Raw genomic sequence first — 12,976 nt, 5'->3', positions numbered from 1 at the left:
CTGCTGCTTTAATTGTTTCTCTCCATGCTGGAGACGTCCACCTCACATGAGACCGAGGCTCAAGCAGCTCGTCTGTTAGCTGTGCAGAGATCCAGAGCTGCAGAGATCCAGAGCTGCAGAGATCCAGAGCTGCAGAGATCCAGAGCTGCAGAGATCCAGAGCGGCGGATGGTTGCAGTGCAAATGGCTTTGCTCGATCTATTTATATTTATAAATGCTGCATTGCAATTGAAATGTTTCTCTCTCAGCTGCAACACTAAATCGATGGCGTGGCCTTTCAAGCTGATCAACCTCACCGATGATTCACTCTGGAGAACGTTGATGCAGAAGAAAAGTTCACTGATGGATGAAGTTTCATGAGGCTGCTCACAGATTTACATACCACTGCAGAAATGAATGGAAGAGAACTTGGCCCCCAGGAGCAGAAGCAACACACACACACACACACACACACACACACACACACACACACACACACACACACACACACACACACACACACACACAGTGGTATGAAAAGTTTGGGCACCCCTGATTATTTTCAAGTTTTTCCTTTATGTATCATTGGTTGTTCGGAACAGCAATTTCAATTAAATACATCATATAGCAGACAAACACAGTGATATTTAAGAAGTGAAATGAAGTTTTTAGGATTTACAGAAAGTTTGCAATAATTACTTAAACAAAAATAAATTTGGGCACCCCAGCAGAAAAATGACATCAATGCTTAGTAGATCCTCCGTTTGCAGAAATAACCGCCTCTAAACGCTTCCTATAGCTTCCAATGAGGGTCTGCATTCTGGTTGGTTTTGACTATTCTTCACAAAACATCTCCACTTCAGTCAGGTTTGATGGTTCCTGAGCATGGACAGCCCGTTCAAAACACACCACAGTGGTGTTCAGGTCTGGGGCCTGAGATGGCCGTTCCACAACGTCGTTCCTCTGCAAGAACACTCGGGTAGAATGTGAGCGGTGTTCAGGGTCGTTGTCTTGTCGAAGTATCCAACTTCAACTTTCTCACCGAGTCTTGAACATTGTTCGCTAGAATCTGCTGATACTGACTGGAATCCATGCGACCTTCAACCTTAACAAGATGGCCAGTAGCTGCAGCGGCCTCACAGCCCACAGCAGGATGGAACCACCACGTTGCTGTGGGCAGCAGGTGGTTTTCTTGGAACGCTGTGTTCTTCTCCCGCCATGCATACCGCCCCTTGTTATGTCCAAATAACTCACATTTAGTTTCATCAGTCCACAGCACCTTATTCCAAAATGAAGCTGGCTTTTTCAAATGTGCTTGACTCTTTTTGTGGCGTGGGCGCAGAGAAGGCTTCTGCCGCGTTACTCTCCCATCCAGCATCTCCTGGTGCAAAGAGCGCTGGATAGTTGAACGATGCACAGCGACACCATCTGCAGCAGGACCTGTTGTAGGTCTTTGGAGCTGGTCTGTGGGTTGAGTTGGACTCTTCTCACATCCTTCGCCTCTGCTTATCTGAGATGTCTCTTGGCCTGCCACTACGGGCCTTCACTAGAACTGTGCCTGTGGTCTTCCATTTCCTCACTTTGTTCCTCACAGAGGAAACTGACAGCTGAAATCTCTGAGCTAGCTTTCGGTATCTTTCCCCTAAACCATGATGTTGAACAATCTTTGTTTTCAGGTCATGTGACAGTTGTTTTGAGGCTCCCATGTTGCCAGTCTTCAGAGAAGATGCAAAGAGGAGAACTTGCTCCTCAAACGCTTCAGACATTTAAAGGTCGACCCGTGGACGCTCTGACTCTGTCACCTGAGTGATGTTTCTGATGCTTCAGTGTGATGTTTCTGATGCTTCAGTGTGATGTTTCTGATGCTTCAGTGTGATGTTTCTGATGCTTCAGTGTGATGTTTCTGATGCTTCAGTGTGACCGCCACTGGAATTTATCCCAACAGCAAACTTCTTGAGTTCTTCTTTTCTCCTTTTTCATGAAGATGAACCGCACATTTCACAGTTGATGAGAAGGTAACACACACACACACACACACACACACACACACACACACACACACACACACACACACACACACACACACACACACACACACACACACACACACACACACGCGCCCCGTGGGCTGGAAGTTGCAGCAGGAGGGAGGAAGTGATTTCGGAGGCTGAAACAGATGCTGTGGACTCGCTGCTTTGGAAACATCTCTGTCCACCGAACACTAAATCATTCCTTCATGACAGCTCGAACATGTTCTTCATCTCTCGGACGCTCTCCTCTCTCGTCTCTGCATCGCTTCTCATTTCCAGCTGAGAGAAAGGAGCATGTGGGATGAGGAGATCTCTCAGGACGAGGAGGAGATGAATCCTCGGCCTTGTTTGTTTGTTTGTTGGTAAACAAGCTGGCAGCGTTAAAGTGTGTAGATTTATGAGTTATGCAAAGAGGATTTTGGTGAATACAGTTATCTTTGATAGATGTTGATGGACCATGAACACACAACAGAAACATGAAGGCACAACGTCAGAGAGGGAAGTCCCAGCTTCAAAACGCAGCAACTGTTAAATGTGGAGTTGTGTTACTGTTGTGTGCAGCTGCTGAGGATATGAAGGACGTTGTAATCACATAACGCTGGGTGGAGGCAGGCAGGATGTCGTCACAAGCTACCAAACGCAAAGTTACACATAAGATTTATGTAATTTCCTCTCAGTTTGGGTTGACTGGAAATCTTGACTCGGCTGAAGAATTTCTCCTCAACAAGGTTTCCTGTGTAAAGTTCAGACAGAACTGAAGTGGAAAACTCTCACTGGGAAGCGGCTTCACGGTGGGAAGCCGACCAACAGTCCACCGCCAAGGAGTCGCTGTGTGTGAGGCTATCGCTACATGCTAACCGGCGTGGTCACGGAGATGATGTCATCATGCGGATGCCGAGCAGCGATAATCTTCACCATCTTTGTTCAGCGTTCAGCGTGCCAACACTGGCTTCCTAGCACTAAACAAAGTACAGCCGAGGATGTGGGACACCAATAGTTGAGCAATATTTAGCCATAAAGTGTGAAGTAATGCAGTGCTCGTTAAAAGGTAAAGTTACCAGAGGGTGGAAAAAATCAATTCACTCAAAATGGCCAAGTTCATAAAGATGAATCTTCTGTGAAACTATGTTTGTTCAAAATGTGCTAATTCAGTAATTAGAGGTTGAGATATTTAACTGTTTAAGTGCCTGCTGGTGGCTCCATCTATCCATCTATCGATCGATCGATCGATATATATATATATATATATATCGATCGATCGATATATATATATATATATCGATCGATCGATATATATATATATATATCGATCGATCGATATATATATATATATATATATATATATATATATATATAGATATATATATATATATATATATATATATATATATATATATATATATATATATATATAGATATATATATATATATATATAGATATATATATATATATATAGATATATATATATAGATATATATATAGATATATATATATATATATATAGATATATATATATATATATATAGATATATATATATATATATATATATAGATATATATATATATATATATATATATATATATATATATATATATAGATATATATATATATAGATATATATATATATAGATATATATATATATAGATATATATATATATATATATATATATATATCGATCGATCGATCGATATATATATATATATATATAGATATATATATATATATATATATATATATATATCGATCGATCGATCGATATATATATATATATATATATATATATATATATATATATATATATATCTATATCGATCGATCGATCGATCGATATATATATATATCGATCGATCGATATATATATATATATATATCGATCGATATATATATATATCTATCGATCGATATATATATATATATATCGATCGATCGATATATATATATATATATATATATATATATATATATATATATATATATATATATATATATATATATATATATATATATATATATATATATATATATATATATCGATCGATATATATATATATATCGATCGATATATATATATATATCGATCGATATATATATATATATCTATATCTATATATATATATATATATATATCTATATATATATATATATATATATATATATATATATATATATATATAGATATATCGGGTCATCATCAGGATCCCCAGTGAACTGGAAGGATGAGCCGCCATCGCAGCCGCCGGCCACCTTCCACTCTTCCACTTTTCCACGAGCGGCCTCTCCTTGAGCATTTCCAGAGCGGCAGTGGAGGTCCGGCTGCAGCGACGCCCCGCCTCCCTGATTCAGCCTGTTGGAGCACAGTCCAGCATTCACTCTGCCACAAACTAATCCTTTCATTCGGCTTCAGGCCGCTGGTCAAAGAGCCGCCTGTGTGGAGTCCAGAGAGACTGAGCTGCTGCAGATACATCTGCAGATATGTACTATATATATATATATATATATATATATATATATATATATATATATATATATATATATATATATATACATACATACACACTTAATGTCATCTACCTTTTCTGTCTATATGCAAGACAGCGACTTGGGACAACTTAAAAGCTCTTTTTCCATCTTGGGTTGAGGATTAAAGACAAAAGTTTGGTTTCTGGTCGAGGTTGATTCCACTCTCACGTCTCTAAATGGAGCCAGAAAAGTGTTTTCTCATAGCATGAATACTGAGATATGTTCATCTATCTATACGGATGGGTGGATGGGTGGATGGATGGATGGGTGGGTGGGTGGATGGATGGATGGATGGATGGGTGGGTGGGTGGATGCACTGTTGATGCGATGAGTCTGCTGGAGGTCCAGACGCTGAGAATGACCCACTCTCTCTTTGTCTTTCCTCTGACAGGGAAGCGACGCGAGGAGACCTGGACTCTCCACGGAGGATCTGCTCTCATGAAACGTAGCAGCTCGTCATCCGAGAAGAAGCCGCTGAGGTCTGAGCGTCACACGGAGTGATGATGTAACAATGTGTGTCTTCTTCCATGGAGCTGATTGGACCGACAGAAAGGGAGGAAGTGATTTTTCTCATACGTTGACTTTGTCAGAACAACTTGGGATCTCAGGCGCTGGCGAGCAATGACCTCATTCAGATGAAATGACCTCATGCTGATAAGCGGCGTTCTGGTCACTGGGTGATGGAACTCGATCACAAACGGACTCTTTTCTTCGTGCGTCTGGAGTGTGTGAGGTTGCACGATAGTGTGTGTGTTTAGCTGAGAGCAGCGAGTGTTGATGCTTCATGCAGCGATGCTGCGGCGCGGCCTGCTAGCCTGGGTGTCCCGTGTCGGCGGCGTGCTGGTGCTGCTTTGCTGCTCGCTGTCGCTCCTCTACGTGATGACCTGCAGCCCGCCGCACTCTGACGACCCCCCGCTGAGCCGCGCGCTGCCCCGCGCCGCCCACAGCCGCCCCGGCCTCGGGGGCCCGGGGCCGGGGGGCGGAGCCGCCGGGACGGGAGGAGCCCGAGCCGGGGCTCCTCAAAGCGGCGGCCCGGCCGGCGGTCGATCCTATCAGCTGCTCCTCCAAGAGCGCGAGGAGCAGCACCGCCTCCACATCTCCTCCCTGAAGAAGCAGATCGCTCAGCTGAAGGAGGCCCTGCAGGAGCGCAGCCAGCAGCTGAAAGGAGTGCAGGACAGCCTGAAGAGAGCCACCGGGGGCCCGGCAGGAGGACAGGAAGCCGGGCCGGGCTCCCAGGGCGCCGGGCTCGGGGAGGCCCAGGGAGCCCGGAGCCAGCAGGCCGACCTCCAGGAGTTCCTGCGCAGCCAGCTGGCGAAGGCCGAAGTCACGGCCGGCACGCGACTGCCCAGCGAGTACGCGGTGGTGACCTTTGAGAGCTTCACCCTGCAGAAGGTGTACCAGCTGGAGACGGGCCTGACGCGGCACCCCGAGGAGAAGCCCGTGAGGAAGGACAAGAGGGAGGCGCTGGGGGAGGTGCTGGAGGCGGCGCTGCACGACCTCAACACGCCGGCGTCCCAGCAAGACGGCAGGACCGCAGCAGGAAACACTCACACCAGCAAAGTGTACGCGCCGTCTGACTTCATAGAAGGTGAGAACACGGCGAACGCCTCCAGGACTTTATGTTCATCATCTTCTTCGTGCTGCATCTGTTCATGTGTGATGAGTTATGCTCGTGTCTCTGCAAAGGGCGAGCTGCGTTGAGCTGAGGGAACGATAGTGAGGCGAGTTATGTACATTTAAGGGAAACCACCATCTTTCTCTTATCTTAAGCAAAGGGTGTTGTTGCCTAAAGGCTTGAACATCACCGTCGGCCAATCAGAGCACACGTTCTGTCTCAGATAGAAGGGAGTTGAACATGTGACAGCCTGAAGACTCATGAGGACGACTCGCACGTCATTTCCTGAACACATTTGTTCTTCATCCAAACACTCAACCCTGGGTTGTTCCGCACAGGAAGGTCAGAAATTTGTGTGTGTTTGTGTGTGTTTGTGTGTGTTTGTGTGTGTGTACGGCCGAGATATCCGCCTCATTTCTTCTGCTCAGCTCTGATCACAACTTCAGGAAATGAACTCAGACGCTGCTCATTTACAGTGGAGCATCTCTGTGTGTGTGTGTGTGTGTGTGTGTGTGTGTGTGTGTGTGTGTGTGTGTGTGTGTGTGTGAACAGCAGGAGGGGCAGCTAGCGTTGAATGGACTCGCTGGCTCCTGCTCATAGTTCTGTCTCTTATTGCTCATTAAATGGACGTTGCCTTGAGGCAGATCTTCATCCAGCTGACTGAAGATCTCCAGAGCTTCACTGAGCAGAGCAGCAGTGTAGAGCAGCTGTGTAGAGCAACAGAACAGTTGTGTAGAGCAGTTGTGTAGAGCAGCAGAACAGCTGTGTAGAGCAGCAGTGTAGAGCAGCAGAGCAGCAGTGTAGAGCAGCAGAGCAGCAGTGTAGAGCAGCAGAGCAGCTGTGCAGAGCAGCAGTGTAGAGCAGCAGTGTAGAGCAGCAGTGTAGAGCAGCAGTGTAGAGCAGCAGAACAGCTGTGCAGAGCAGCTGTGTAGAGCAGCAGAGCAGCAGTGTAGAGCAGCAGTGTAGAGCAGCAGAGCAGCTGTGTAGAGCAGCAGTGTAGAGCAGTAGAGCAGCAGTGTAGAGCAGTAGAGCAGCAGTGTAGAGCAGCAGTGTAGAGCAGCAGAGCAGCAGTGTAGAGCAGCAGTGTAGAGCAGCAGAGCAGCTGTGTAGAGCAGCAGTGTAGAGCAGTAGAGCAGCAGTGTAGAGCAGTAGAGCAGCAGTGTAGAGCAGCAGAGCAGCAGTGTAGAGCAGCAGTGTAGAGCAGCAGAGCAGCTGTGTAGAGCAGCAGTGTAGAGCAGCAGAGCAGCTGTGTAGAGCAGCAGAGCAGCTGTGTAGAGCAGCAGAGCAGCTGTGTAGAGCAGCAGTGTAGAGCAGCAGAGCAGCAGTGTAGAGCAGCAGAGCAGCAGTGTAGAGCAGCAGAGCAGCTGTGCAGAGCAGCTGTGTAGAGCAGCAGTGTAGAGCAGCAGAGCAGCAGTGTAGAGCAGCAGAGCAGCAGTGTAGAGCAGCAGAACAGCTGTGCAGAGCAGCAGAACAGCTGTGCAGAGCAGCTGTGTAGAGCAGCAGTGTAGAGCAGCAGAGCAGCAGTGTAGAGCAGCAGTGTAGAGCAGCAGAGCAGCTGTGTAGAGCAGCAGTGTAGAGCAGCAGAGCAGCAGTGTAGAGCAGCAGTGTAGAGCAGTAGAGCAGCAGTGTAGAGCAGTAGAGCAGCAGAGCAGCAGTGTAGAGCAGCAGAGCAGCTGTGTAGAGCAGCAGTGTAGAGCAGCAGAGCAGCAGTGTAGAGCAGCAGAGCAGCACCACAAAGGCCTGAAGCAGAAGACAGGAAGTGAAGCCGTTGGGTCCAAACCCTCGTTTCCCATCACAGGAAGTTAACTAATTTAACAGGAAGCTCTTAATCCAAGTTGCTGTTGTTGCCCACAGACGTCTTTCTTTCTCTTTTCTTTCTTTCTCTTTTCCTCTTTTCTTTCTTTCTTTCTTTCTCTTTTCCTCTTTTCTTTCTTTCTTTCTTTCTCTTTTCCTCTTTTCTTTCTTTCTTTCTTTCTCTTTTCCTCTTTTCTTCCTTTCTTTCTTTTTTCCTCCTGTTTTCTTTCCTCTCAGCTCTTTGTTATTTCCAGTCTTTTCTTCATCTTTCTCTGCTTCTTTTCTCTCACTCCTCACTTTCTGCACTACTTCTTCTTCTTCTTCTTCTTCTTCTTCTTCTTCTTCTTCTTCTTCTTCTCCCCACAGAACTCAATATTTATTTTCACATGTAATAATGCTTTTAATAGCAGAGTAATTGAAAAACAACTTCTCTCTGGAGTAACACGCTGACGTCAGCCTGCAACAAGAAAATCAGTCTGGACCACCAGAATAGCCTGTGTGTGTGTGTGTGTGTGTGTGTGTGTGTGTGTGTGTGTGTGTGTGTGTGTGTGTGTGTGTGTGATGTAAAAAACAAACAAGCGACAACATGATTCTGCATGGACACAGCAACGCTGAGGGGATTTAACGAAAGACTTAAAGAAAGATTTAGCAAATGGACAAAACTAAAGGTTCTCTGGTTCTCCAGGTATCTCCCACAGAGAACACTGATGTTATTAAAGGTTCTCTGGTTCTCCAGGTATCTCCCACAGAGAACACTGATGTTATTAAAGGTTCTCTGGTTCTCCAGGTATCTCCCACAGAGAACACTGATGTTATTAAAGGTTCTCTGGTTCTCCAGGTATCTCCCACAGAGAACACTGATGTTATTAAAGGTTCTCTGGTTCTCCAGGTATCTCCCACAGAGAACACTGATGTTATTAAAGGTTCTCTGGTTCTCCAGGTATCTCCCACAGAGAACACTGATGTTATTAAAGGTTCTCTGGTTCTCCAGGTATCTCCCACAGAGAACACTGATGTTATTAAAGGTTCTCTGGTTCTCCAGGTATCTCCCGCACAGAGAGGGACAGGGGAACCCTGTACGAGCTGACCTTCAGAGGGGAGTCCAGCACCGCCTTCAGGCGCCTGGTCCTCTTCCGGCCCTTCGGCCCGCTGATGAAGGTCAGCGCCGAGCGGGTCGACACCGCCGACGTGCCCATCAACGTCATCGTGCCGCTGTCCAGGCGCACGGACAAGTTCAAGCAGTTCCTGCTGAACTTCAGGTGAGACGCCGTGATGCAACCGGGTCTCTGATGGGTTTGTTCTCCTGCTTCCAGCGGTGACACGTAAACACAAACAACACAGACATGTAAACACAAACAACACAGACACGTAAACACAAACAACACAGACACGTAAACACAAACAACACAGACACGTAAACACAAACAACACAGACACGTAAACACAAACAACACAGACACGTAAACACAAACAACACAGACACGTAAACACAAACAACACAGACACGTAAACACAAACAACACAGACACGTAAACACAAACAACACAGACACGTAAACACAAACAACACAGACACGTAAACACATACAACACAGACACGTAAACACAAACAACACAGACACGTAAACACAAACAACACAGACACGTAAACACATACAACACAGACACGTAAACACAAACAACACAGACACGTAAACACAAACAACACAGACACGTAAACACAAACAACACAGACACGTAAACACAAACAACACAGACACGTAAACACAAACAACACAGACACGTAAACACAAACAACACAGACACGTAAACACAAACAACACAGACACGTAAACACATACAACACAGACAGAAGCTGCACAATGAATTATTCAAGACGAACAGAGATGCGATACTGGTTCATCAAACAGCTTCTGTTCCAGTCGTACACTTGAGAGGGTGAGAGGGTGAGAGGGTGATGTTGGAGGACAGGAAATGAACGTCAGTCTTTTTGCTCATGCAGCGTTATCATTCATTCATTTTGCCGCCGGTCGGCATGATGACAGTGTAAACAAACATGTTGGTTCAAATGATTCAGAGAATAAAGATGCTCATGACCGCAGGACGTCGCTGTGTGAAGAGCCAATAACCACACGTCATCTCACAGAGCCAGTGTGTGTGGGATTACACCATGAAGGGAAACGCTTTGAAACACATAAATATGAATAAATAGCTGCTCTTGACGAGCAGTCGCCGCATCATCACAGCGACCAGATGGAAACATCGTTCTTAAAGTCTGTGATTTATTGACAGCTGCAGCTCATCACAGCTCTTTACACAGTAATCCTGCAGAGCAGCAGAGCTAATCCTGCAGAGCAGCAGAGCTAATCCTGCAGAGCAGCAGAGCTAATCCTGCAGAGCAGCAGAGCTAATCCTGCAGAGCAGCAGAGCTAATCCTGCAGAAGAGCTAATCCTGCAGAAGAGCTAATCCTGCAGAGCAGCAGAGCTAATCCTGCAGCAGAGCTAATCCTGCAGAGCAGCAGAGCTAATCCTGCAGAAGAGCTAATCCTGCAGAGCAGCAGAGCTAATCCTGCAGAAGAGCTAATCCTGCAGAGCAGCAGAGCTAATCCTGCAGAAGAGCTAATCCTGCAGAGCAGCAGAGCTAATCCTGCAGAGCAGCAGAGCTAATCCTGCAGAGCAGCAGAGCTAATCCTGCAGAGCAGAGCAGCAGAGTTGCATCAGAAACAAACGTGTGCGTGTGTGTTTGTGTGTGTGAGATTAGGAGGTGATAACGGTGACTAAATACATATCAAATATTCTTTATTCCCACCGGGCCTCAGCTTTTATGATGCTCTTTTCCAAGTGAAGAATATAAAATGTGAAACACAAACAAACTGCTCACATGACCTGAAGTTTAGAGGGAAATGTTACTGCTGATTAGTACAGTTATCTATCTGTCTATCCATCTCTATCCATCTCTATCCATCTCTCTCTATCTATCTATCTATCTATCTCTCTATCTATCTATCTATCTATCTATCTATCTATCTATCTATCTATCTATCTATCTCTCTCTCTCTCTCTCTCTCTCTCTCTCTCTCTCTCTCTCTCTCTCTCTCTCTCTCTCTCTCTCTCTCTCTCTCTCTCTCTCTCTCTCTCTCTCTCTCTCTCTCTCTATCTATCTATCTATCTATAGTCAATTAGATTGAAGATGTTTTCATAACAGTTACTCCGTACAATGAAAAGCTTATATTTTGCTCCTTCCACACAGAAATGCAATAAACTTAAGGTACAAAATGAATAAATGCGATAAGAAAATAGGCGCAAACTAAACATTTAGAGAAAGGATTTAATACAACAGCATTTATAGTGTCAATAAAAGTTGTATTTTCCTTGACTGCTCAATATCCTTTGCACATATTTAGTCCTTTTTTAGGCATAGTTGTGTTTCATGACACATGTTTCCCATGAGCTTCTGTGGGAGCGGAGGCCATCATCTCCTGTGCGTGATGCATTCAGGCGTCGTCTCCTCCTGCTCTGAGGACGAGATGACGCCGTCAGTTTATTTTATCATGAACTCATTAAGAGCAACACAATCTGTGTGGTCTTTTTAATGTGTTGTCCAACTCGCTCAGAGAGATCCAATCACACAAAACAGAGAAAAGTCCTAAATCCTCATATTTTAGAGGCTGAAACCTGTAAATACTTCACTTTGTTATCAATGAAATATCTCAGAGGTTTGGACCAACAACAAGAATAAAACCTCTAAACTAACTCCTTTCTACAAACCCTCATGTGTTCACAATGCTCTGGCGAGGAGGCTTTCACCTATCATGTTCCTTCCTGTGTGTGTGTGTGTGTGTGTGTGTGTGTGTGTGTGTGTGTGTGTGTGTGTGTGTGTACCTACAGGGAGGTCTGCGTGCGTCAGGACGGACGCGTCCATCTGACCGTGGTGTATTTTGGGAACGAGCAGATGAGTGAAGTCCGCAGCGCGCTGGAGAACACGTCCAGGTGGGTCAGCAGCGCCGCACACATCACATCTGTGAGCGACGGCCAAACGCACAACACGGAAGGCAATTTGTGTAATGAAATGAACACACACTCACACACTCACGAGCAGACGCTGGGAAAACATTTCCACACCAGAAACCTCTTTTCTTTTCACATGTTCTGATCTGTCCTTCTCTCTTTCATCACACACACACACACACACACACACACACACACACACACACACGCCTCCTGGCTCGGCGTCACATGTCTGTTGAATAATGGAGCAGCTCCTCCCACGCTGCCGACTGAGAGCCGGCAGATGAATTACAACATGCTGCGATCATCCCTGACTCATGCTAACCCTCTCACAAGGAGCTAACCCTCTCACAAGGAGCTAACCCTCCCACACGGAGCTAACCCTCCCACACGGAGCTAACCCTCCCACACGGAGCTAACCCTCCCACATCGAGCTAACCCTCCCACATCGAGCTAACCCTCCCACATCGAGCTAACCCTCTCACAAGGAGCTAACCCTCTCACAAGGAGCTAACCCTCTCACAAGGAGCTAACCCTCTCACAAGGAGCTAACCCTCTCACAAGGAGCTAACCCTCTCACACGGAGCTAACCCTCTCACACGGAGCTAACCCTCTCACACGGAGCTAACCCTCCCACACGGAGCTAACCCTCCCACACGGAGCTAACCCTCCCACATCGAGCTAACCCTCTCACAAGGAGCTAACCCTTTCACATCGAGCTAACCCTCTCACACGGAGCTAACCCTCTCACACGGAGCTAACCCTCCCACATCGAGCTAACCCTCCCACATCGAGCTAACCCTCCCACATCGAGCTAACCCTCCCACATCGAGCTAACCCTCCCACATCGAGCTAACCCTTTCACATCGAGCTAACCCTCTCACACGGAGCTAACCCTCCCACACGGAGCTAACCCTCCCACACGGAGCTAACCCTCCCACATCGAGCTAACCCTCTCACATCGAGCTAACCCTCTCACATCGAGCTAACCCTCTCACACGGAGCTAACCCTCCCACACGGAGCTAAC

The 12,976-nt window shown here is 46.0% G+C and overlaps 1 protein-coding gene across 1 annotated transcript in view; it reads left to right on the top strand.

Moving 5' to 3' along the window:
• The window catches only part of csgalnact1a (chondroitin sulfate N-acetylgalactosaminyltransferase 1a), a 30,398-nt gene that overhangs the window by 5,172 nt on the left and 12,250 nt on the right, over positions 1-12,976 (top strand). The window contains exons 2-4 of the mRNA XM_068574817.1: positions 4,924-6,120; positions 8,984-9,200; positions 11,829-11,930. Coding sequence (XP_068430918.1) covers positions 5,310-6,120; positions 8,984-9,200; positions 11,829-11,930 — 1,130 coding nt within the window. The 5' untranslated portion in view covers positions 4,924-5,309. The remainder of the gene's footprint in view (positions 1-4,923; positions 6,121-8,983; positions 9,201-11,828; positions 11,931-12,976) is intronic.

The sequence above is a fragment of the Clinocottus analis genome, unplaced genomic scaffold, assembly GCF_023055335.1.
Source record: "Clinocottus analis isolate CAN_PGR_092001 unplaced genomic scaffold, fCliAna1.0.p SCAF_13, whole genome shotgun sequence".
In the NCBI taxonomy this organism is placed as follows: domain Eukaryota; kingdom Metazoa; phylum Chordata; class Actinopteri; order Perciformes; family Cottidae; genus Clinocottus; species Clinocottus analis.
This window is presented reverse-complemented; position numbering and strand designations above follow the sequence as displayed.